The sequence below is a fragment of the Setaria italica genome, chromosome I (genome assembly GCF_000263155.2).
Source record: "Setaria italica strain Yugu1 chromosome I, Setaria_italica_v2.0, whole genome shotgun sequence".
NCBI classification, from domain to species: domain Eukaryota; kingdom Viridiplantae; phylum Streptophyta; class Magnoliopsida; order Poales; family Poaceae; genus Setaria; species Setaria italica.
The window spans coordinates 5,105,372-5,132,766 of NC_028450.1; the positions used below are offsets into that span (position 1 = coordinate 5,105,372).

Here is a 27,395-nt window from a genome sequence, read left to right on the forward strand (position 1 = left end):
TATGGATCTTGTGGCTGGGGCCGTGGGCAGCGTCATCGGCGAGCTGCTCCAGGCGCGCGGAGTACAATAATCCTTCATCTTGAACTCAACCACCCATCAAGCCTTTATTCTTTCCTCAAGCACAATCGAAGAGCTGAAGTCGATGCCAATAAGCAGGCAAAAGCTGGGCTGACGTGTTAATAGTTTACATTTTCTAGACTGCTTTTAGCAGCAAGTTGTCACCACTTTCCAACTACTTTGCATCATTTAGCTCCACTGATGCTCGGCACTAGACCTAAACAACGCGAGCTAATAACGCATTAATTGTTCCACCACTAGCTACCATGGACAAGCTGCATTAGTAGTGCTTGGCTCATTCACGACAAGCTGCGCTTCATCTTCAACTCAATCGAAGAGCTGAACCAGAAGTAAGGTGCGTGACTTTAATTTGGCTCCGATCCCCATATCTTATCTATAATTCTTGCTTAATCCACCCGTCCATCCTTCATTCTCTCTACCTAGATCTGAAGCACACATTGGAGGAGCTGAATCAGCGAGGTAGGTGTCTTCGGCTCTCCCTAGCTTAATCTTTTCTCGATCTAGCTTTCTTTCTTTCTTTTGAACGAAAAATCCTCGATCTAGATTTCCACCCTATTATTTTTTTTCTTTCTCTTGCTTGTTCTCGATTGTGCTTGAAATCCTAGCCGGTACTAGCAGCATGTTCTTGGTATCCTGTGTGAAATCCTAGCCGGTAGTAGCATGTTATCTTGGAATGAGAGCGTTAGCAAAGGTCATACACAGCTGCTGTTTTTCATTGCTCCTTATTAGAGCCCGTAGAGATCTAGTATCAGTGACACACTGCTACCACCTTGCTACCGTTCTTACACATATCTCCCTTTTGCTACCGTTCTTACACATATCTCCCTTGTTTGTGTCAAGTTGATGCATGCCTGGGTGAGTCCATAGTCATCAGTTACTGTAATGTTTATTGCATATATCTCCCTTTTGTACCCCTGTTGACTAAGATGTATCCAGTAGCACTAGATCTAGCAGCAGATCAATGAAATTAGCCCCGTCCACCAGTGCTTAGTTATCTTTATTCGATTGTGATCACTTTTTCATCCACATTTGATATGTGTTTATTACACGAACCTTTAGTTTGAGCTATGTGTTTCGCATTAGAATCTTCATTTTCGTCACTTTCTTCGTACATGTATACACTGTCTATACAGCGATATATAGTCATCACGCATACATACATATTTCTATACATGTAACACTCGGCAAAGGAGTCAAATTATGACATGGCACGCAAAACTTTGCCGAGTATTTTGTATTCGACACTCGGCAAAGTATTTGAACTTTGCCGAGTGTTTTGTCGTTGACACTCAGCAAAGTTCATAAACTTTGCCGAGTGTTTTTCCATCTGACACTCGGTAAAAGCGCCGTCACCGTGCCATCCCGTTAACCTTTTTTTGCCGAGAGTTTATTGTTGCTGAGTGCTTATTGACACTCGACAAAAGTCTTTGCTGAGTGCCCGATGATTGACACTCGGCAAACAGTTCTTTGCCTTGTGCTCTTTGCCGAGTATTTTTAGGCCTTTGCTGAGTGCGAGGGGGCACTTGGCAAAGCTACTGTTCCCCATAGTGTATCCCATGTTTACTGTCAATAGCCTTGTATGCTTGCAGGTGTTTTTTCAACTCAAGAGCTAGCTAGGCATGGATCTTGTGGCTGGGGCGGTGGGCAGCGTCATCGGCAAGCTCGGCGAGTTGCTCCAGGCGGAGTACAAGCTGCAGAAGGGCCTGCCTCAGCAAATTGAGTCTCTGAAACATGAGCTCGAGAGTGCGCAGACGGCTCTCAGCAAGGTGGGCGAGGTGCCACCAGAGCAGCTGGATCCACAAGTCCGGCTCTGGGCTCGCGAGGTCAGGGAGGCGTCCTACGACATGGAGGATATCCTCGACACATTCCTCATCAAGGTGGCTGACCCAGCTGAGATGGATGGCCTGCTCAAACGTCTCCAAAAGAAGATGTCCAAGTTGTTCAACAAGAGCAAGGCGCGCCACACCATTGCCGGCACCATCGAGGACATGAAGAAGCGACTCCAGGAGGTGGCTGACCGCCGTGACAGGTTCTCGGTTGCGCTGTCGCAACCTGCATTGCCAACGAAGCCGGATCCTCGCCTTGCGGAGATGCACAAAGAAGCGGCGCAGCTCATCGGCATCGAGGAGTCCAAGGCTGAACTTACAGCCATGCTTCTGCCGACGCCTCACGGCAATGGAGATTCTGACATCTCTGGCAGCAATAACAAGATGAAGATAGTTTCTGTGGTTGGAGTTGGGGGCCTGGGAAAGTCCACTCTTGCCAAGGCGGTTTACGATGAGTTTCGTCCACGATATGATTGTGGAGCCTTTCTTTCCGTTGGCCGGAAACCTGACCTGACACAAGTCTTGAAAGAAATCTTCCTTCTTCTCAACGAAAAGGAGTACAAGGCCATTCGTGATGTAAAGAACGAATCCCTGCTTATTGGCAAACTCCGAAAATTCCTCCAAAACAAGAGGTATTTAAGATGACGAGCATATGTCACTATATTAATAGTTTCTCTGCTAGTTTTGAAAATGTTTCTGTTTCCTTATGAATTAGTCGAGCACAACTTTCACAAATTTTTACGACAGACCGGCACAGGAGACAACTTTATAAATTCACAAATTGAAGGCTTCAAAGTGAGCACCACATTAATTTCGGAATAGAATTGATTTTTTTTATAAATTCACATTAAAAGGCTTCAACGTGAACACCATGCGGTTGCTATTCCTTAACAATTCCAATATAGTCTTTGATATGCTATCTATTGGCTGTAAATATTTAAAGCTACTCCCTGATATGCTATCTATATCATTATACTAAAACAATTGATCTTTAAGGAATGAGACTCTATCGTAGATAAAACTCTCCTGTGGTTATAAAGATAATGTTTACTTTATAAAGTAAAATAGATAACATCAAGATCATAAATATTGAGTAGATTTCAGATAATAAAATACATTACATTGGTAAATATTTGCTAGTATTTTTAAGATTTTATTCTATACTTTGTCACTCTTCTTTTCTTTTATACATGCTCAATGGTTTACCAACTTTGGGTAATGATCTGTACTGTCATGTTGCTAGGTACTTCATTGTTATTGACGATGTATGGGACATACCAACTTGGAAGACAATTAAAACAGCCTTGGTTGACAATGATAGTGGAAGTAGAGTAATTACAACTACTCGCAATCGAGATGTAGCCAGCATGGAGGAGGTTTACAAGCTACGCACACTTTCCCTTGATCACTCGAAGAAATTATTCAAAACGAGGCTTTTTGGTGTTAATGGTGAATATCCTGCTAATCACCCTGCGGAGGCATCGGAAAAGATTCTAAAAAAATGTGGTGGTGTACCATTAGCTATCATCACAATGGCCAGTTTGTTGGTGGGTAAATCAAGAGAAGATTGGTTTGATGTGTGCAACGCTCCTGGTTTCTATCGTGGTAAGGTTAACCAGCAAGTAGATGATACTGAGTGGATATTGTCTCTTAGCTACTATGATCTGCCTTCTTATCTAAGGACCTGCTTACTGTATCTAAGTGTGTATCCAGAAGACTATGAGATTGAGAAAGATTCTTTGATATGGAAATGGATAGCTGAAGGTTTCGTGGAGAAGAAAAGAGGGACCAGCTTGTTTCAGCAGGGAGAGGAATACTTCAATCAGCTCGTAAATAGAAGCATGATCCAGGTGGTCGGGTCAGATTACATGGGCACCAGTGTTTGTCGAGTTCATGATATGGTGCTTGATCTCATCAGTGACTTGTCAAATATAGAAAACTTTGTGACTATCTCATCTAATGATAATGAAGGAATATCACCACATCAGAACAAGGTGCGCAGGTTAGCTCACCAGAATAGAATTATGAAGCAAACTCAGCACGACGATCACATGGCACAAGTGAGGTCGCTGGTTGCCTGTAGGTGTAATATTGAGAGTTGGGTCTTGCATCCAAGCTTTAAACTCATGCGAGTGCTAGATTTAGAGGGGTGCAGATTCGAACTTTGGGAAGGCTGGCAGGGTCTTAAGCACCTTGGAAATCTACTTCATTTGAGGTACCTTGGTCTACGACATACATATGGTATTCATGAGCTCCCGGAAGAAATAGGAAAACTGAAGTTTCTACAGACACTTGACTTGGAATATTCTAGCATAGGGGTACTGCCATCGGGTGTTTGCCAGTTAACGCAGTTAATCTGCCTACGTGGCAACTTCGATACGTGCGCACCGGATGGGTCGTTCCTGAGGAAGGTGACGTCATTAGAGTACCTGTCTATATGTATTAATAATTTGGATGAGGAGTCCCAGCGGCAATTTATGAAGGACGTTGGCAACCTTAGCAAAGTCAGGGTGCTCAACATTATTATTAACTCGTTGGAAGGGATGGTGCTGTCAGATCTAGTGCATTCACTAGGCAATCTCCACAAACTCCAGCATCTGGAACTGACGGGTTATAATTATGAAGCCGCAATGAGGGAGTGGGACAGAGTGGTGCTTTCGCAGCATCTCCGGCATTTGGATTTAGGTCCTATACTGCTCCGTCAGCTGCCATCATGGATTAGTCCCACGCATCTCCCCGTCCTCCGCTACTTATCATTGTGTGTGGATCATATGGATGAGTCAAGTCTGCGAAACTTGGGTGAGTTGCCAGAGCTCCGTTTCCTCTGGTTGTCAACGGATCGGCCGTCGATGTCTTGCACGGTAACTATAGCTAATATAAATACTATGGTCGATGGCTTCTTCAAGAAGTTGATATGTTGCTGGTTGGATGGCTGGATGGTCCAGTTGGTGCTCAGTGAGGACTCCACTGGTGTTTCGTTTAGCATCTGGAATGGGATGGATGCTATAGCCTTTGGTTCCAAAACAAAGGATGAGTACAACAGATCAATAGCACCACCGCCTGTGATGCCGAACCTCCAAGAGCTTTCGTATGACGTTCCCGTCAGGGCCTTATATAAGGATGGAAATGGTAGCTGCGGTGATGTCAGGCTGTCGTGCCTCCCTTCGCTTTTGAGTGTCAAAATATATGTCGACTGTGAGGATGCCTCTGCTGATGATGTGGAGAAGGCAGAGGCTGAGCTGAGAGATGCAGTACAACTCCATCCCAACAGGCCCATAATCAGTCTCGAACGATGCAAACAATCGACATACCAAGACGGCAAAGAGGTGCGTGCAGTGCATGGTAACTTCCAAGTTCCAACACGCAGTTCAACTTTTTTTTTACTAATTAAATTCCTTCCCAAATTCAGTCCAACGATGGTGATAATGTCCGAAACATGGCTACTGCAAGGTCGACGACGGCAAGCAAGGTCATCGCCAAGGCAGCTGGCCGCATCAGCAGGCGGCACCGCGAGTTCGAGTGCCGCACCTGCGGCGTATGCTTCGCCACGATCAAGGCGCTCGGCGGCCACCGGACCAGACATTTCAATCAGATTCTTTAACTCATCACTTGGACCATTCTCAAAACTGGCGAGTGAATGTTTGGAACTTTGGATCATGCTGCCTTGCGGCCTTGCTTGATCATACTGGAGTGAGTTAATTCCTTCGCTAACGAGAAGATGCTTATTTCTCAGCCTGGACTATTCCTAAATTTACCTTAAGCTATGTGATGCATTCGTGCATTTGCATATAGATGCGATAGATTGCGTTATTCCCTTATCTTATTAGTCTTTTATTTTGCGGTCACCACATGAAGGTCTCGTCTGTGTACTCCTCGAATATAAAGGGAATAATAAATATGAAATAAAAGAAGTTTACAAATCTCAAGGCCCATGACTGCCACATGTTGATGACCCAGTTGCTTCCGGTTGCACTGAGGGGTGTTCTACCAGAAAATGTCCGGTTGCCGCTCGTAAAGCTATGCGCGTTTTCTCAATGCGATTTCACAGAAGCCAATCGATCCATCCAAGCTATCAAAGCTACAGAACGATGTGGTGCAATATCTTGTCAGTTTTGGGTTGTTATTTCCACCATCCTTCTTCAATCTTATGACGCACTTACTGGTTCACCTAGTAAAAGAGATTAGTGTTCTCGAACCTGTATACCTGCACAATATGTGGCCTTTTGAGAGGTTCATGGCAGTCCTAAAAAACTATGTTCTTAATCGTGCCCGTCCAGAAGGAAGCATCACCAAGGGATATGGAACAGAGGAGGTGATCGAGTTTTGTGTTGATTTTATTGATTCAATTGACTCGATTGGGGTTCCAACTTCATGCCACGAGGGGAGGCTCCGGGGAATGGCCACCCTTGGAAGGAAATCAAGTTTCAGCAATGATACTGATTTGTTCGACAAGGCACACTACACTGTTCTACAACAGTCATCCTTTGTGTCTCTGTATATCGAGCAGCACAGGCAGATGGTAGTTTCCAAAAACCCGACCAAATCCGATGCTTGGCTTACCCGTCATCACATGGAAAAATTTTCCTCCTAGTTGCGCCAACAACTTATGGGTAACTCTGAGATTCACCCACAGCTTGCTTGGTTAGCCAGGGGACCTGCTAGCACAATCGTGAAATTCCAAGGCTATGAGATAAATGGTTATACATTTTACACGAGAGCTCAGGACCAGAAAAGCACGAAACAGAATAGTGGTGTCCGCATAGATGTCATAGATAGAAATAATAGCAAGGAGTTGTATTATGGTTTCATATAGGAGATATGGGAACTGTTGACGCCAGATTTCGTTACTAGTAGAATCGGCGCCAAGAAGAAAGGGAATCGGAAAGGCACAGTTGGGAATCGGCCGAATGGTGCTACAGTGTGAGATCGGCCGGAGACCTCTGTCTCGTTATGGGTCGAATATACCAGGGTCCCAATCGGTAATCTTTTGCCAATAAGGAATCGGCCGATTAGGAGGATGGGCTAATTGGGCCTGTATGGGCCTGGAGAGGAATAGAAGGATAAGGGGGAAATCAGCCCACGAAGCGTGGAGTAACCAACCTAGCACGAATTGTGCTTGTAGATATTCGTTTTCTGTTTGAATTAGGAATAGAATTCTAGTCGGTTAAGGAGATATCTGTACGGGGCTATAAATAGCTACCTTTGTAAATCTGTAATGATCAACCAATCAATACAACAAACTACTTTTTCCTCGTACTTACCTTCAGGCAGGCGACTTCGCCATTACTTTCCTCTTTTTCACGAGTTCGTGCGGGTTGGCAGGGCTGCATCATCTTGATCTCCGGCCGATTCTGTAAGTTCCGCTTATCGAGTAATTTCTAAGCTTTAACTTCGGGCGCATCGCTGTTGTTTCGTTTAGATTTATTCACTAGTTATCGATATTTGCTAGATTCATAGGTTTTACCTATTTTTCTAGTCTTTATCACCAGTTATCCAGCTAGGAATCGGTAGTGTCGGCTCTCTTTACTTTCTGTTGTTAAATTCATCTATTGCCGATTAGATCTATTCCTAGTGTTGTTATCATAAGCTCTGTACCGATTACTCTAGTAGTTCTCTGTCTACAAGGCTACAGTGATCGGCTGCTTTATAGCCGATTCCTTTATTAACGCAAATCGGCCGATTCGCTGATAAGCTCCTTCGAGATCGGAAACTTAGCCGATCGTAATTTCTGGACCTGACACGCGTTCTTCCTTGCCAATCAACAGGTCAGATTGGCTGGCACGCCGCGCGAACCGCACCAGGGCATTCACCCGAACAGGAGCTAAGCAGATTCTCCCGGGTCGTGTGTCGGTCGCTGGGATTCGGTTGACCGATTTCTAGCGCCAACACACTTTTGGCACGCCTGGTGGGACCCATACAACCACTATCATGTTGAAAGCTGCTGAAGTCTCTGAAGATAACGTCATCGAGGTGACGGAAGCAGATCTAAAGGACGACCAAAAGGAAGATCTGAACAAGTATATGGAACAAGTCCGGAAGACTTGCTTGAAATCTTTCAGTCGTTCCAGGAGCGGGGAGACTGTTAAGAAGACTCCTTTCCCTACTCCCCGTCAGATCACAATTTCTGAGGATTCGGATAAAATGTCCGATATGATTCAACAATCTATTCATCACGCCTTCATCGATCAATCCCCGGTGCTTTCAAACATGGTGCACAATGCCGTTGTCAACTCCTTCGCCGGAGGCGTACCTCAAGGATACAGAGGACCTACATATTTTCAGCCGATTCCACCAAATCAGACTTATCCGTATTCGGCTTCACAGCCGATTCAATTTTCTGTTGGGAGTTCAGGTGCATCTGCATCATCAACTCCGTTGGGGTATGGCTCCATCCAGCTGTCCTCTGCATCGTTCCCTCCAGTCAGCCCTTCACCCTGGGAGGCACCTTTAAACACGGCCGGTCTGAATCAATCGGCCAGTCAAGGAAACCCTCCGTTCCAGGCATCCTCCCAGGCGGCCATTCGGCCAATCATACCACCGTACCAGCCTGTCGCTCCGGAGGTTAACAAGACAGCATCACTCATGCTCTGTGATGAAACGGGTGGTTCATTCAAACAGCCGTCCTTTACTACACCGCCGGCTTACACTCAGATACCACATTTTCATCAGTCTCCTTTTATTCAGCCTCCGATTTATCAGCACGTGCCGATACCGCAGCCAATTATTCCCCAGCAACAACCAGATTGGTCGGCGCAAATTGCGGAAGTGATGCAAGAACAATTCGGCTTGAAGCCGAAAATGCAAACTTATACCTATAGAACACCATACCCATCTACATATGACTTGTTGCCATTCCCCCATCGGTACAAAGTTCCTGATTTTACCAAATTTTCGGGGATGGACGATACTTCGACCGTGGAGCACGTGAATAGATTCATCATCCAATGCGGCGAAGCAGCTACGCAAGACGCCCTACGGGTACGGCTGTTCTCGTCATCTCTGTCCGGATCGGCCTTCCAATGGTTCACGACTTTGCCACCAAACTCGATTATCACATGGGCCGATTTAGAAAGACAGTTCCACAAGTACTTCTATGCTGGGGTCCATGAGATGAAGCTGTCCGATTTGACTAGCCTCCGGCAAAGAAGTGATGAGCCGATACCCTCGTATATACAGAGGTTTCGGGAAATCAGAAACAAATGCTACTCCCTGGCTCTAACCGATGCGCAGTTGGCCGATATAGCTTTCCAAGGCCTTCTGCCACACATTAAAGAGAAATATGCTTCACAGGATTTCGAGAGCCTGAGCCAGATTGTTCACCGATTGTCCGGACAGGAGGTGCGTCCATTCGATCCGCGGAGGAATTTCCAGAAGAAAGTGGCATTCCTGGAAGAATTAGAGGATGAGGAAGATGTCGAAATCGGACTTGCAGAGTGGATCAAGGGAAAGAAGCCGATATCATGCCCATTCGGCAAAAAGGAGCCGGAAGCATTCGGTTTTGATACAACTAAGGCCGATAAAATCTTCGATCTTCTCCTCCAGGAAGGGCAGATTAAACTCTCGCCTTACCATACGATACCTTCTGCCGAACAATTAAAAAAGATGAAGTATTGCAAGTGGCACAATGCCACATCACATGATACCAACGCGTGCAAGATCTTCAGGCAACAGATACAGTCGGCCATTGAGCAAGGCAGACTCAAATTTGAAGTGCCGGCAAAATCGGCCAAACCAATGAAGATCGATCAGCACCCCTTTCCTACCAACATGGTTGGTACGGGGAAGAATTCTCTTCAAATACGGATCGCTGTACATCCCTCTATTTCTTTGCAATTGGGTGAAGCTAACTGCCGTAACCAAAGATCAGTACGGAATGACAATAGTATATCTGAGCAGGACTGGATACAGTGATGACCCATTCATACTTGCTAATGATGTGCATCAGGTGTTCTATGTGAAGGACATGTGTATCAAACCTAAGAGAAATCCAGAAGAGACATGCGAGCCAAAGTGCCACATAGTTCTTCCAGGTAAAAGAAAAATCATGGGAGTCAAGGATAAAACAGACCAATCAGATGATTATGATCAGTTTGATGGCATGCCTCCATTCGCAGTTGAAGTTGATCCAAGCATCCTGCTATCCAAAGAAGAGGCTCCGTACTTACGCCGCAATCATAATCAAGGAACTTTCGTGAAGAAGAAATTTTACAACGTTGTATTGTAATACGCTAAATTTCCATGACCTTTGTGTAGTACTTGATACAATTTTTAATTTACCCTACGTATGATTTCATGTGTTCTTAAATTTCTTAGGTGAAAATTTATTAGATAAACATGAACAATGTTAACCATATACATACATGAATTTTTTTGCGCGTTGAAATTATTTAATTGAATAATTTCTTGATCACAACGATGCAGTAAAATAAATATTTTAGAGGCTAAATGAACTGGTATAGAATTAATAACTAAATCACACTTATTGTCAATATACTCGCTAATTAAATATATTTTTGCATGTACAAAATATGTGAAGTTTTTTATTTTTCATCCTGAAATGCAGTGAAAACATAAATAAAATCCTTTTCCAAAAAACAGGCGGGAGATGAAAGTGTGGGAAAATGCCCTTTTATCCCGGGTGCCAATTGAAACCGGGACAAAAGGACCCCCTTTTATCCCAGTTGACAACTGCAACCGGGATAAAAGGGTAGTTTTCGATTCCCGCCGGGGCGTACCCTTCTATCCCGGTTACAGTTAGCAACCGGGATAAAAGGGCTCCCCCTTTTATCCCGGTTGGTGTTGCCACCTGGGATAAAAGGGTAGGCGTCCAGTCCCGCCTGGTGGACGTACCCTTTTGTTCCGGGTCCCATCACCAACCGGGATAAAAGGGGGGGCCTTTTATCTCGGTTGGTAATGGGACCCGGGACAAAAGGTCCTTTAGTCCCGGGTGCCATTACGAACCTGGATAAAAGGGGGAGGATAAAAGGCACTGTAGCCTCTTCTACCCCCACGCCAGTTACACTTAGCCAAAATTTTGCCAAGATCCCGCGCTCCTGCTCCGTCGCCGCCCGTCCACCTCCCTCGCTGGCCGCCGTCATCATCGTCCCCCATTGCCCTGGCCATCATCGTCTCGCCGCCCGACCGCCTCGCCCGCGCCCGGACCGCCTCCTCCTCCATCGCCCCGGCCCACCTCGATCCTCCTCCGTCGCGCCCCCTCAACCTCGTCGCCGCCGGCCGCCTCCATCGCGGGGCCTCGTCGCCGCCTCCGTCCTCATTGCCGCCTCCGTCCTCGTCGCCACCTCTGTCGTGCGCGTCGCCTCGTCGCCCCTCGTCGCCGGCCGCCTCCGCTCGGCATTTGCTTCGCTCCGTCCACGCCTTCGCCATCCCGCCGCCCTGGCCGCCGCCGTCCCGCCGCCCTGGCCACCTCGTCGCCCCGGCCACTGTCGACCGCGCGAGGTCCGCCGGCACTGGCGCCGGGAGTACCGCTCTTGCTGACGCACGCCCACCGGCTTGCATCAGCAAGGGCCTTTTTTTTAGTTAGAAAATAAATACAAATGAGTAGTAATTAGTTAGAAAATCAATAGATATTTGTATATGAGTTAGAAAATCAAATTAGTGGAAATTAGTAGTAATTAGTTAGTCCCGGGTTACGAAGGGCTCCGCCTAGGTTAGAAATTAATCGTCTTTTGTCGTGGTTCATTCCTTCGCATAGGAGACGCTGCCTAATTCCTGAGACGTCCGCCCTCGCCTCCGCCTAGGTTAGAAATTAATCGTTGCCGCGGCCACCTCGCTCCGTCCCCGCCTCCGCCGTCCCGCCGCCCCGGCCGCCGCCGTCCCAACCTAGGCACCGTCGACCGCGCGAGGTCCACCGGCACTGGCGCCGGGAACGAATTAGTTATAAAATCAATAGATATTTGTATATTAGTTAGAAAATCAAATTAGTAGGAATTAGTAGTAATTAGTAGTAATTTGCTAGAAATTCTAATAAATATGTATAAATTAGTAGAAATTTGGTAGAAATTCGTACAAAGTACTACTAATTTGTTAAAATTTGTATAAACATTCCGGACTTTGTGGGATTCATGTTATTGTAAAATTAGTAGGAATTAGTAGTAATTTGCTAGAAATTCCAATAAATATGTATAAATTAGTAGAAATTTGGTAGAAATTCGTACAAAGTACTACTAATTTGTTGAAATTTGTATAAATATTCCGGACTTTGTGGGATTCATGTTATTTTATGATTTCATGTATATACCCTTATGTACATATAACTAAGGCGATTTCTATGACTGTCATGTATGATTCCATGTATGTTTCAATCAATAGTTGAAATGGCAGACGACGAGACCGCAAGGTATCTCATGGAGCAGATAATCGCTGGTGATGGTAGTGACGACAACCTTCCACTATCGTACACTGATGAAGAGGGCACCTAGGCGGACATGTTCCTCAACATGTCCGCCGATGGGAATGAAGAGCATGAGCCCCAGCAACACCTTGTCGTGGCGGAAGGTTCCGGCGAGGTATATATAACGAATCTTGTATTGTTTCTTGCCACCGTTACTACTACGTACTAATTAACGAACCTTGAACTGTTAGCCCTCTGGATCGACGTAAGGGCAGAAGACCCGAGGTCGTACAAAGGTGATGGAAGGGAGGCTTGTCATCACGGAAGTGACAGAAGAGGGCAGGCTGGTTGCTCCCGATAAAGTAGCAAAGAAGTACGTGAGTCAGATCGGGGCAATCGTCCGGGACAATGTGCCTATCAGCATCAGAGAATGAAAGGGCAGAAGCACTAATCCGTACGCCCTCCTGGAGACAGAAAAGAATATGCTGTGGGAAGACGTCAAGAGACATTTCACATTCCCCGAAGGATATATTGAAAAAGATGTGAAAGCGTGGACGCTGAAGAAGATGGCTACACAAATCCAGACATTCAAGAAGATGCTGGATACCAACTACATTAAGAAGGGCCGAACTCCAGACTTCAACGCGTGGCCAAAGTTGAGGGACCACTGGGAGGCATTTGTTGAATATAAGAGGAGTGAAGACGGTGTGAAAAAGATCCTGACCAACACTACAAATGCTGGTCAGAAGGGCTACCATCATCATCTAGGGCGAGCTGGTTATGGCACAGCAATTCCTAAATGGAGGAAGATGGAACAAGATCTGATCGAACGGGGAATCGTACCTGCAACTATTGAATGGCCCGAACGATCAAAAAATTGGTATTATGCTCATGGAGGCTCCCTGAGCCAAGAGGATGGGACATTGATTTTCAATGACACAATACGTGAGAAGGTCGAACGTCTTATGAAGAACATTGAAGATTCTAAGGCTGGGAGGTTGAAGGTGGACTGAGAGAATGATGAGCTCACATTGGCCCTCATTAATCCCGAGCACCCAAGACGTTGCCGAGGGTTCGGGGTCATTTCGTGGAAGTTTGCTTTCCGAGGTGACAGCGCATCGTATAGAAGCCACAAGCGAAGAAAGGAACAGATCGAGGAGAGCTGGCGGCAGATGCTAGAATCCAAAGTGCAGGCACAAGAAGAAAAGAATGTTGGAGGAAATCAATCGTCGAGTGGCCCACGCAGTTGTGGAGTTGGTCCAATCTGGAGCATTGCCAAATCCAAACTACGCCAGCCCTTCTCAACGCCTCTTGAGCAGGTGTGCTTCTACAGGGGTCCCCGATGCGCAGACGCCCAGGTTACCCGTGGAGGAGCAACGGTTCCCCATGGATGCCATCACACAACGCACCACATGTGAGCTGCAAGCACCGGTCGGCAACCTCACTATTAAGGTATACTTATACATAATATTTATGCAATCTTGTCAATTGATCCACGCCACGTGATCAGAGATTAATAACTTGTTTACTTCTGCTATATGTACAGGTAGCGTACGGGAGTGCGTTAGCAACCCTGGCGGGGCAGAGCAGTCATGGTATGGAGATTCCACCTAATTACGCCAGCGTCCGCGTAGAGCAAATTGTTGATAGCCAATATGAAGGCCTAGAGCTCGAGCTCTCGGGAGGCGACGGGGAAAAGACACTGGCAGATGTGCTTCATAGGATCATTCTATGGCGAAAATGCTACATCATTATTCCCGGCACGGAGCCATCTCCTCAGAGCTCAAGACCGCTCCCCGTAGATCCCTAGCAGCGACCTTCTCCTCATAGCTCGAGACCGTCATCTCCTGCACAACCTGCTCCAGGACCGTTGCTTCCTGCTATATCAAGGTCTCCATCTCCACCACCTCCTGGTTGTGGGAGCGACGACGACAATAACAACACCCCTCCCCGATCACCATCACCGGCACCAAGAGCCGCTCCCATGAAGGAAAGGAACCTGTAGCACCACTAAAGAAGTCACGAGCACTGTCTCCCAAGCAAAGACAGAGAAAGAAGAAAACAAAGGAGCCTAAAGTGACTCGTAAGGAACGCTAGGAGGTAATGACTCATGCGGAACAGTGGGCAGAAATCCAACGAGAGGCCAGTGAGTGGTTCAAGAAACAAGCTGAAGAAAAAATAGCAAGGGAGATGGAGCCACCGCCAGTAAATCGAAGAGATTTAAACTTTTTTATCAGGATGGAAGAAGGAGCCAAGAAAATGAACCACTCTTATCAAACTATGAACGGGCTTTAGTAAAGGCTGATGAAAAGGACAAAAGGAAAGGAAAGTCATCTTTCAGTGGTGCTGTCCCCGACCTCAGCCATTTATCAAAAAAAGACGCTCAAAGGGTAGCAGCAATGCCCTTGGATCAACAAGCAGAAGTATTGAAATTCATGCAAGAAACAGGTCTAGGACTTGATGAATGCTTAGGGCAAGTTGAGACGCCAACTGCACCGCCCCCTGAGCCGAGATGGCCTTATGAGCTAGGCAAACCTCTTGTAAGGCCTTCGTTGGTACGGAAGCTATCAACAAAGATGTACGCATTCCATCAATGGTACATGATGGCATCCGCCGACTCGAGGGAGATGTTCGGCCTGAAGGTAAAACCGATAGATTTTTACGGCGAAGGCAAAAAAGTGTTGTGGGTAGACTTCAAGGATATATACGAAGTGTACCATCATGATGCCCTCGACATCTTTCTGATCAGCGCTTGGGTTCTGTAAGTGTCCGTTTATCTCTACATGTAAATTTTGGCGTGCGTCACCATACTAACTTCGTCTTCCATTTTATGTAGGATGCTAATTCAGACGTGCCGACGAGAGGCGTACCTACATATAGGCTTCATGGATCCATCTGTAGTTAACCAAAAACAGATACAATTAGCGCCGGAAAAAACCTTGGTGGAAGTATACAATTTCCTAGACAAACAAACATTCAAGGACTTCATACTACTTCCATACAACTTCAAGTAAGTGTGTGTATATTGTCTACTTTTGTTGTCTTTTTCCTTATCTCTACATGTTAGTTAGCTCTAATATGCATGAACATTTTACATACGCAGCTTCCACTGGATCCTGATTATAATTGAGCCTGAAAGAAGCCACATCACTGTCTTCGATTCGTTGAGGAAAGATCCGGTGGAGTACCAAGACATGCAAAACATGCTAGGCTTGTAATAATTCTAGACCTTTATCTCTATGTAAAAGTTTGTTTCTTAAATTTTATCCCTGTTACACTATATCATTCATTATTCTAATATGCAGCGTATAGAAATAATTCATAAGGACACACAAAGATCCATTCAAAGAAAAACTTACATGGAACATAGACTTCCCGGTACGTATGAAGTCTGCACATTTATTACATTGTATAACACGAATATTTCATAACTTATTTTTTTCCGCACTGAAGTGCTTAAGATAGGAACCCGGGAATAATCTATGTGGCTACTACATCTGTGAGCACATGCACAATTTTATGGGACCCAAGGGACTAAAGATGACGCCGCACAACTTTAAAGTACGTAAAAGAAAACTATTACTAGTTAATTATTTTCTAGCTCCTTATATTTATTTGTTCGTGTAACATTCACAAATTTCCAAATTATAGATGTTAAATATTCAACAAGGACTCTTGAAGGAAGAAAGAGTAGCGGCAATATGTGAAGGTCTCATTGGATTCCTAATGGACGAGGTGGTAAATCCAAAAGGAGAATTTTATTACGATGGACGACAATTAGACGCTCCGAGCAGCAACACCTCAACGGGAAGATTGTAGATATATAGTTTGATTTATTTATTTATATAATACGTGCTAATTATGATCGATTTGTACTAGTTGAATTGTGTATATATATATAGTAATTGTATAATTACAAATTTCATTCATTTAAATACTAGTTGATTTCATTCTAAAAAAATCTCAACTACTAAAGGTTAACAAAAGGGCCTAACGTACGTGATGCATGAAAATTTTAGGCGCCATGCAGGACGCCATTTAGTCCCGGTTGGGAAATCCAACCGGGAGTAAAGGTAACCCTGTCCCGCGCCTGGCGTGGCAGGCCCTTTAGTCCTAGTTGGTGACACCAACCGAGACTAAAGGGTGATCTTTACTCCCGGTTGAAAGACCCGAAACTAAAGATCCCCTTTTATCCCGGTTAGTTTATCCCGGATGGATTTTCGGGAGATATGCACCCTACCAACCTGGATTAAATGTCAATTCTCTACTAGTGGTCAGCACGCAGCCTGTAATTCTTGATCCAGAGAGAGGCCGGCGACGACGACGCAGCCATGCGCGGGGGCCTGAAGGAGATGGCGCGCCTGGGTGCGGAGCGCGCGCCGCCGGCATGGCTGCGTCAACTTCTGGGCACGAGGTTCTTCGAGCCATGCCCCGAGCACCCGGCCGTGACCGCGATCCGTTCGACGAGGAGCGTCGGCTGCAACTATTTCTGCACCAACTGCGCCGGCGGCGCCCTCTGCTCCGGCTGCCTCGCCGGACACGAAGGGCCATAAGCTCATCCAGGTTTGAATCGGCTGTGTAGTAAAACTTGGTTTCATTTCAAGCCGTCGTGTTCAAGGTGATTTGTTCTCTGACGCGTGCTCTGCGCAGATCCGGAAGTCTTCTTCCCATGGCTTGGTGAGGGTTGCCGACATCGAGCGCCTGCTGAACGTGTCGCTCGTGCAGACCTACCTCGTCAATGGCGAGGAGGCTGTGTTCCTGGACAAGAGGGAGATCTCGGGGAAGGGGAGAGCCGGCACGACCAGGTGCGAGGAATGCAGCCGGGGTCTCCAGGACCTAGCAAGCCTCTTCTGCTCGCTGGGATGCAAGGTGATGAGATGATCTTGCTATGCTCCCTTCCTCTGTCGTCCGGTTTGTAGTGTTGCCGTACGTGCAGGTTGTTATGCGGGTCATAGGACTGATGGGGTCTTTGGGTGCGATAGGTTAGAAACATGGAGAGATCTCCAGATCGAATGCATGTTGCAAGTTTTTAACTACCGTGTCTTGAGTTTTTTTTTAACGAAAGTACCGTGTCATAACTCATAAGTTAACTATGAAATGGTTGTAGAGTAGCGATAGAGGGGGATTAATTGTTATAGCAGGGTGACGAATGTGATTACCAACATCAACCTATGTCTCTTGGGTATAGCTGCTGGCTGAGAATTCAAAGTGCTTGCAAAGGTTAGTTACCAACACACCCTCCGAGGCATTCCGCGCGCATGACGGTAGGTTGCGCGTGCGATCTCCAACAAAACCCTGATGTTATTTTTTGGTATTTTTCTCTTTCCATAATTTTCTATTTTTGAAAATTTATCTAGTAGATACTTTTGCGCACAACTTTATCGATCAAACTCCTAAAAGAACTTGTCAGAACATCTTTGGACAAATTTTCAGAAAGGTCATTTGGATAACTTTTTATGAGAACTTTTCAAAGGAACTTTTCTAGGGTAAATATTTCATGAGAAATTTCTTCTAAATAAGGTTTTTCTTTCAAACTTCTCCAAATAATTTCTCCAGAAAAAAAAAGAATATCTGGAAACTTCTTCAAACAAGTTTCTGGCAAACTTCTTGTAAACAAGTTTAAAAGAAAGCATCACACGTTTTGAGAAAATGGAGAAGAAAAATGGATATAGATTAACATGAGTAGATCTATTGTTATCAAGAAATGGGAAGTAAGCAAAAGGACTCCTGCAAATCCTCCTATCGTCCAATAGTTAGTTGGGGCCTTATTAAATATAGCGTTTGCATCTTTAATCATTGTTATAATTTGTTGTTGATTTTCTAGTTACTTCTCTGAGTATTTTCCTGTGATTTGCTTATCGACGAACATTCTTATTACTACAAAGAGCATTTTTTGCGAACTGTTGAGTAAATTCACCTCATAGCTTATGCAGAACATTCTTCTTGAAACATTCGCAAAATTGACTGACAGATACGCAAAATAGTCACTAGCCTGCTGTTATGTGCAAATTAGATCTCCGAGCATACTTTAAGATATATAAGTACTTTCTAATTAGATGTTTCAGTGCTTACTTATGTTATTCCTCTTTTAACCAGATGGTAATCTTTTGCTTCCAATGTCTTCAAATCTGTTACATGCATCAAGCTCTCAATGAGCATGTATATTTAATTTCTTATGTAGGAATTAATGGTAGTTCAGGGTTCATCTATACATAAAGAAAAATAGGTGAGCGAGCATTGGATTCTAGGATCTCATATGTTTGTCAACCCCTACATCTCACCACCTGAAAACTGACCCACACCTAAGCTGATACATTTCTTAGTATTCAGCGAGCTGCAATGACATTTGGTTGCAACTGTAGCCTATGTTACATTTGATCCCTCTCCAAGCAAAATGTTACAACTCGACTGAGATATCTACTAGTAATAAACTTATAGCTAACTGCATGTGAAACGCGCTCCAATAACTTATAGCTTGGCACTTTTTTGCATACTTCTTTTGAAACTTCTGATTGGTAATAAGTATACATTGTGCAAATACCATACATGTGTTTACTAATGCCTTTTGCTTTATTTTTCTGTTGTTGATAGGCCAAAGTAATAGAGGACGGGCTTGATTTCAGCATATCATTCGCTGTCGATCAAAGGAGTGAGAGTTCAGGAGATGAGTTAGAATCAGATCGAATCAGACGATGATGACTCTCCCCGTCCAACCAAGTTTCAGAAGCAAGGAGCCTTATCAAGGTCTAGGTCGGTTGCTGCTAGAGGACAGCGATCTGTCTAGAAGTGGCTGGCCGAGACCAGCACCAAGATGCAGGATACCCCAGCAGATTGTCGACCGTGTGGACCATGTGGTTGAGACATGCATGAAATAAGGATGAAATTGGGAACATGTAGACATGATTTAAATTGTTGTCTGGAATATGTTAGCTTTATCAAGTTTGATATTTTTATTGTTCTAGTATTATGCATCCAGAATTTATTTCTTGATATTTTGGTGTGAGTATTGTTTTTTGAAAGCTGCCATCATGCATGTGGATTTTTTTTCTTGAGCGAATCCCATGTGGATGATTATATTAGATAGAAAAGAAGGCTCCATGGAACAGATTAGGCATTGTAATAACTAGGCCAGGAGCCAGAATAAATAGAAAAGAGGAACAAAATTACTTGCAATCTCGATCTCTCATCTGGCATAGAGCAAGTTAGGAGGATGAAATTAACACTTTTGGGGACTCAAAAGAAATGGCATAATATGGTGCAATATAATATGTCATAGAATATATCAAATGAAATAATTGCCGGTTCTTCATTTGTGTTATCATCTTCTTACAGCTCTTGCACTTTTGCAGAACTACTTGACCTAGAAATGTTAATTTTTTGCCATGCATGTTCGTCAAATATGCATATCTAACTTTTATGTTTTAAAATTTTTATAACTATTATTTTTACATTTTGTTCACGCATTAGTTGCAGTAGTAATTGCATAGCACCAAATAATTTATGTGCAGTTGCTTTCACAACATTTTGTTCATGATTTTATCCGTGCTATGTTAAGTTGTATGTTCTTTGTGCTTACTAAGAGGGAGGCGCCACGGCAAACTTATACGACCAGTAATGTTTTTTATTTGTTCTGGAAGCGTGCACTTAACGGTAACCTAGCTTTTGGATGATTCAATAAAGGAAGCACACCCAATCAAATAGCCATGAAACACGAAGGCATGACTGGGAATCGCATGTCTGACCGACTGGTGAGTTTGTTACACTTACTCCCCGTTCCAAATTACAAATTTATTCTAACTTTCTTGGATAGTCAAATAAAAAAATTATTTTATGTTTAACTAAAATTATCGAGAGAATCACAAAGATTTAAGGCACCGAATAGATATACTATGAAAATATATTTAATAAAAAAACTAATGGTACTTATGTGGTATCACGAATGTTAGTAATTTATTGTATAAATTTGATTTTGACTCTCCAAGAAAGTTGGAATGACTTATAATTTGGAATGGAGGGAGTACATCTTAGCACTTTAGGACAGCTTCAGAAAGAACAGGTCTCCGATCCTGCCGGCGGCGGAATTAAGGGGCTACAGGCCGGCTCTAGAAATCTGCGTACACGATCGAAGGAATCCTGCAGCTTGGCGGACGGCGACCGCAACCGGCGAGCCGTGGAAGAAACCAGCAGCAAGCGGGCGTCGCCGTTGGCTCAGCTGAAGTGACAGGGGGCAGGGAAGCGCCCAGGGAAGCCACTGACAGGTGGGCCCTGCTGGGGATCAGTCTTCAGTGGTTGACTACTTGACTCAACTGAGCAGTCTTCGGTGGCTGACTCAACAGTACAGCAGGGAAAGTTTGTCATGGGGCCTAACTAAATGCTATAGTAAGTGTAGTATTATGGTGGCAAGTGGCGTTTGTCGTCAGCACTCACACCATTACTAGCTTGCTCCTGCTGCTAACAGGGATTGTACTTTCTACTCCTAGCCCTCAGGATATGCTATTTTGCAGAGACATGAGCAACCAGAATCAAGGAAAACTGATACTAGGGGTTATTGCATTGGTGGACCTAGTTGTTTGGCTGTTCATAGTACAATTCACTTGGTGGTCATTAGATTTAATAAACATTTATGTTTCGTTATTTGGATGCAACACCCATATCACCTTAAGGGGCGTTCGGTTATCCTGAGCCGCTAGCTTGTCTGACCTTGCTTTGCCGAGCGAGGCAATCCTAAGTAAAAACTTGCCAGCATAGGTCTCAAGACAAGCTTGCCATCAGCGAACCAAACGCACAGCTCAATCTCTACCCTTGCTTAGTAAAGTTAAACTCTCATTTTCTAAACGTACCCTTAATTATCTTCCAACACGTGCTTTTTATCCTCTAGGTGCAAGAATAAATTAAACTGAAAAGGCATATGATGTGTAGAGTATACAAAAACAGTGCTTCATTGTCACATGTGTCATGTGTGCATTCATCGATCCAACCTATAGAAAATTCAACTGATTTGTTTTCCCCAAGAAAAGGGAATCAAGTAGTCAACTTGCATTTGCAAAATTTAACAATAAGAAAGGTGTTGGAATAAAAAAAATCCATCCATTTGTTGTCCCTCTATCCTCTCTCTATATATACAGTACCACCACCCTACCCATCCAAATTCCAGTAGCTACAAAATTCTCCAGCACTTGCACACAAGATTATTCCATTCCATATGGGTCTGAGGCTTTCCTGCATCCGCCATGGCAGCGCCTCGCGGCAGCTGCACCAGCCAGCGGCCTCACCACCGGCGCCAGCCAGGGTCATCGCCGCCGATGGCTCGCTGAAGGAGCTTCCAGCGTCGCCCTCCCCGCTCGCCACCGTCTCCGACGTGCTTAGCCTCGACGGCGGAGGTAATACGGTGGTGTCGTTCTTCGTGTGCAACGCCGACGCGCTCTACTTCAACGAGCACCCGCCGGCGCTGGCCCCCAGCGACTTGCTCCGCCCGGGGCAGATGTACTTCGTGCTCCCCGCGGACTTGCTCGGCCGGCCGCTGTCCGCCGCCGACATGGCCGCGCTGGCCGTGCGCGCGAGCGCAGCGCTCGCGTCGTCCGGCAAGCCGCAGCGGCAAAAACGGCGGCGGCGCGATGGCAAGAGCAAGAAGAAGGCGGTGCGCGTCATGCCGGTGCATCACGAGGACGCCGAGGACGTTGACTTGTTCAACGAGAAGCTCAACGAGCTGACGCTAGGGCAGGTCGGTGTGTTGCTGAGCCCGGCGAAGAAGGGCGATGAGAAGCTCGCTGCGGCGGGGCGGTCGCGGTTGAAGCGCGCGCTGAGCATCATTCGAGAGGATGCCGAGTGAACTAATGAAGCTGTATTAGGCTCTAGTTTCAGTACTCTCTTTTTCTTGCTTTTTGAAAACCATTTTTTATGCTATACAAGCTTAAAATGGTTTGATAGATTTACACAAAAAGGAAGGCTCTTGAGAAAGGGAAAAAAAACCTGAATATGTATGGCCTGTCTGTGTACATAATCCAGTAGTTGCAAAATTAACGTACAATAATCCAAAACGAATGGTTGGTTGATTTTCTTTCTGGTGTTCATATACTTTTCATGTTTTTGATTTTGTTGTCCATCTTATTGTCATGCTAATTTTTAAAAGGGCCAGAGGCTAGAGCAGCCTTCTGCGTCACGTGGACGCTAGGCATTGGGTTCATGCCCCAGCCGGCCCATCCTCCACTCTAGCGAGAATGCGGCCGACGGGAATCAAACCCGGGATGGCCAGCTCCCAATCTAATGAGCTGACCACCCGAGCCCGACGCCCGCTCCAACTGCCATGCTAATTTTACTAATTTTACTGTCTCAAAAGAAGTTAATATTATCGAAAAGACCCATAATTGATCAACGATACAACCAAATTAAAGCACGGTGCATGTCATTTTCTTCGCAATAAGTTATTAGAGCTTATATATTCATCCAGCACACACTGCAAACACTGCAGTGATAATGTTCAGTGAAGGAACAAGCACTCTTGTCCATATCCAAAAAACATCACACACATCTCTGTTCGTTGAGCAACAAAAGTTGATGGACCAATATGATGGAGCTCTTCAACAATGCAAATTGCAGTTTCATGGTAGGTTCCACACCAATCATCTATGCCGGATCAAACAAGACAAGTACGTCCATATCGATCGACCGGTAAGTCACTGTCACGCGTGACATCTCTCTCATGCATGTGGCTCAGATCATCACTTTACTTCTCCCCCAAGGTTGGACCCGAGAGCAACAAGAAATGTAGGAGAGCGTTGGATCAGGTGGGTGAGTGCAGAAACGTCAACGTGAGAAGCAGGGATGAAGTTGCCATACGGTCAAGGATGGAAGTCACTTATATTCAGTAATCAGTAGTCATCAGCAGTAAACCGTGTCCCCGAATCGGCACTCAGATGAATGCTTGCTTGACGCTTGCATCATTGCGTGTGCACGAATTGTTCAACTAGAGCGGCGCGCGCACTGTCGCCGGCCATATCTCAACAACTTCTTCAATTCCATAGAGGACTGGCTAGTATAGCAATTCATGGGGAAGAAAGGCTTTATCTGTCCAGATACCAGGCGAGGGCGCATCTACTGCACGTTAAGCAATCTCTCTGGATGTATATTAAAAGGAGTGATCATCTTTGAAATTTTCATGCATAAATCTTGATTAGGACGTCATAAATATGAAGGGACCGTGATGTTCTAACTTCTAAGAAGGGGTCGAATTAGGGAATCTAAATGCTAAGGTTAACTTGCACATAAAAACCTACACAATTTCTATGAGAACATGTACTCATCTGATTTGTAACTACATTTTGTCCGAGCTTAAATGTCTTCATTTTCTTTAGCTGCTTTAGTGGTCTTGTGATCTCATAAAGTCTTAAACTTAACATGTGCACTTGATATTCATATGAGTCGTTAGATAACACATGCCTACTATCTTGCATCCATGAGACCAAACCTTGTACACCAGCAAACAATGTCTAATATCGTTAGTAGTACGATCTCATTGACCATGTTGTTAATGAACCACCAAAATCATAATTATTCCTAAAGCTGGGGTCCTTTTCCCTCCTTGGTTCTTAATAGTTGAAGTTGAATCACCTTGCAACCGTTCAATTAAACAAATGATTATTCTTTTCATGGGGGAGAAAAGGCTTCATCTGGACAGATACCCACTGGTAGAGAAGTGAGCTTTAATCCCGGTTGGTAGGGTGCTTTTATCTCGAAAACGCATCCGGGATAAACCATCCGGGACAAAAGGGGGGGGTCTTTTATCCCGGGTCACTCAACCGGGACAAAAGACCCCCTTTTATCCGACGCTGCAAAAAAAAAAAAATTCCCGAGCTCCCAGGCAGGCCCCCCACACGCGCAAGTCACAAGTCACGCGATTTTTCACGCGAAATATGCACGTGCGCGGTTCGTGGGATTCGAACCCACAACCTCCAGCCTCGCGCGTGCGCGGTTCGTGGGATTCGAACCCACAACCTCCAGCCTCGCGCGTAGCTTCCTTACCATCCCACCTACACACCACATCTGACTATGTAGGGGATACTATCCTTTTGTATTAACTCGTGGGGGACCCTTTTATCCCGGTTGGTGTTACCAACCGGGATAAAAGGGGGGGTCTTTTATCCCGGTTGGTGTTTCAAACCGGGATAAAAGGCCTCTCAGAGTCTTTTTTTCCCATTAGCCTTTGCAACCGGGATAAAAGGTTCCGGTTGGTGAGCCTCCCACCAGTGACTGAGTTTTAGTCCCGGTTGGTGAACCTTTTATCCCGGGCCAACTTTAAACCGGGACAAAAGGGGGTGGATGGAAAGTCGTTTCTCTACTAGTGACCATATGCGAGAGTGCGGCTAGCCGGCTACCTTGCTAGTGAGCCCAGCCAGCCACCACCTCGTCTACCACGTGTTAAGCAATTTCTGGATATATATATATTAATATAAAGGAGTGATCATCTTTGAAATTTTCATGCATAAATCTTGACGAGGACGTCATCAAATATGAAGAGACCGTGATGTTCAAACTTCTAAGAGGGGGTCGAATTAAACTTGCACATGAAAACCTACACAATTTTCTATGATGAGAACATGCATGTACTCTCATTTGTAATTGCACATTTTCTCTCTCTTTTTTGCCTCCTGATTTGTAACCTTGTACTCTAGTTCTTTATTCTTATATAATATAAAATAACAGTAGGGGGAAACCCTCCTGATTCCTTAAAAAAATCTATCTAGATCATGTGATTTTTCTATCTGCTTTGCTATCTCTCCGCAAAAGAAGTTTTGCACCATACGATATTCAATCCTACAAACTACCTATAACAATTCATCTCTTGAATTTGTGAAACAAGTCCAATTCATCTTCTTGTTCAAGCTTCGATGTCTTCATTTTCTTTAGTTGTTTTAGTGGTCCTGTGATCTTATAAAGTCTTCAACGTAACATGTGCGTTGGACACATATATCATATTGACATGAAGCGTTTGATCACCCAAGTCCACTATCTTGGGTCCATGAGATAAAACTTTATGCACCCAGCAAACAATGTTAGTACGATCTCATTGACGATGTTGTCAATCAACTACCAAATAAAATCATATTATCCCTAAAGCTAGGGTCATTTTCCTCCTTGGTTCTTCAAATAGTTGAAGTTGAATCAACTTATTACAACCGTTTAATTAAACATGCTATTTTCCCCTTCTATATCTAGTCTTTGGAATGAAAAATAGATCAGTACGCCATTTCCCCTCTTGTTTCTTGAAAAATATATTTATATATACTTGGCATTTTCCCCCTTCTATATCTAGTCTTTGGGATGCCGCCCCGATTTATATATACTTGGCAGATGTGGAAGTCAATGTACTATTATAATATCATGCATGATATGCACGAGTACGATCGATCAAAGGGACATTGACAGGGGTATGGTGATCACGGATCACGACCGAGTGCTGAGTCGACATCCTTGACATGGACGATTGAATTTAATCAGAGAGGGTAAAGGCTCCAAGATATGTCACATGTGGGTACCTGCTGAGGAAGTGTCTATCTGCCTCGTTGTCTTGCGACAATAAGCAACCTGCAGAACTGAATATGGACATACGTACATTGGTTTCGGGGGAAAAATAGAATATGGAAAATGCATGTAAACCTCCACAGTTACCAGGGTACAGTGCCAGTGGATGTTGTAACGCCCCAGTCCTAAATATAGCTTAGTCCTACTCACACGCAGAGTAAAACATGCACTCGCATCAACCCCGCTTATGCTTTCATCCTCACTTCACGTAAAAGGGGTTAACCCAGGGGTTGTAATGCATTTGGCATTTGGGTTTATATGTTGGTGAAACTCACCCTCAACTAACAAGGCCGGATTATTATCCACACACATGCCATGCCACTTACATGGGCCTCTAGTGGGCTCAATTCATCCTTAGTTGGCTCGGGATGTCACATACACCTCCCTAAAGGACCCGACGTCCTCGTCGGCAACATACCCGCATACACTAGGGCAATTGACCAGGAACTTTTCCTCTTTGCACACATCCATGCGTCTAGTGCCGGCACATATGCCATGCCGTGTGACCCCACAGGTCTCACAGGCGCCATACACCATATGTCCGCGCCCCCAGCACGCACACGCTCATGTAACCGCGAGGGTCGGCTCTGATACCAATTGTAACGTCCCAGTCCCAAATATGGCTCAGTGCTACTTGCACGTAGAGTAAAATACGCACTCGCATCAACCCCGCTTACGCTTTCGTCCTCACTTCGCGTAAAAGGGTTAACCTCGAGGTTGGAATGCGTTTGGCACTTGGGTTTATATGTTGGTAAAACCTACCCTCAACTAGCAAGGTGGGACTATTACCCATACACATGCCATGCCACTCACATGGACCTCTAGTGGGCTCAATTCATCCTTAGTTGGTCCAGGATGTCACAGACTCACTCCTATAGCGGTTAATAAAAGGGTGATTATCTTTGAAATTTCGAACAAATCTCGATAAGGATGCCACCATTAAAAATAAATATTTAAGTTCAATAGTCGACTTCCACAAAGCTGATTATGCCCTCGCGAGCCAAGAGGCGAGACAGCATGTGGGCCGGGGGTAAAACACCTTGGCGACCAGCCAACCGTGGCGCTACGCAAGTGTGTGTTTTTTCTTTTTTTCTATTCAATTTTTCCATGTCATTTGTACTCGGTAAATATTGCTTGCGTATAAGTTATGTGTAAATTGTTTAACAACATTCTCATAAAACTGTGGAAGTTATGCGTAGAAGTTATGTATATCATGAAAGTTATACATAAGATTGTTGTTAAGAAAAAGTTATGCGTATAAATCGCGTGTATAAGTTATAAGTTTGTAAAAATAAAAAATTGAAGTTGTTCTTTTAGAAATTGTACGTAGAAGTTGTATGAATAAGTTATCCATACCATCAGTATTGTGCTAAAAAATTATTAGTACAAAGTTATACGTTGAAATTATGTATATAAATTATGATGTTTCAAAAATAGTGGGGGAACTAAAACTTTCCACAAATTAAAGTCCTCTCATTTTCCTCAAACTTTCAAAAAAAATTATGTGTTGAGAAATTGAAATAGCACCTCTTCTTATTAGTTTGGAGCTCAATTTCTCGCAT

The 27,395-nt window shown here is 44.6% G+C and overlaps 3 protein-coding genes across 3 annotated transcripts; all 3 read left to right on the top strand.

Moving 5' to 3' along the window:
* Window positions 1-273: 273 nt before the first annotated feature.
* Window positions 274-5,786, top strand: LOC101774777 (putative disease resistance RPP13-like protein 3). Its single transcript, XM_022825427.1, has 5 exons — window positions 274-412; window positions 502-537; window positions 1,668-2,536; window positions 3,148-5,230; window positions 5,314-5,786. The coding sequence occupies exons 3-5, from the start codon at window positions 1,698-1,700 to the stop codon at window positions 5,503-5,505; spliced, it is 3,114 nt and encodes a 1,037-aa protein (XP_022681162.1). The 5' UTR covers window positions 274-412; window positions 502-537; window positions 1,668-1,697; the 3' UTR covers window positions 5,506-5,786.
* Window positions 5,787-16,586: 10,800 nt separating this feature from the next.
* Window positions 16,587-17,136, top strand: LOC101775185. The gene is made up of 2 exons (XM_004954621.1): window positions 16,587-16,787; window positions 16,906-17,136. Exons 1-2 carry the CDS (start codon window positions 16,587-16,589, stop codon window positions 17,134-17,136), a joined length of 432 nt encoding a protein of 143 aa, XP_004954678.1.
* Window positions 17,137-21,457: 4,321 nt separating this feature from the next.
* LOC101757068 lies at window positions 21,458-22,084 on the top strand. The gene has a single exon (XM_004951543.1). It carries the CDS (start codon window positions 21,458-21,460, stop codon window positions 22,082-22,084), a length of 627 nt encoding a protein of 208 aa, XP_004951600.1.
* The last annotated feature ends 5,311 nt before the right edge of the window (window positions 22,085-27,395 follow it).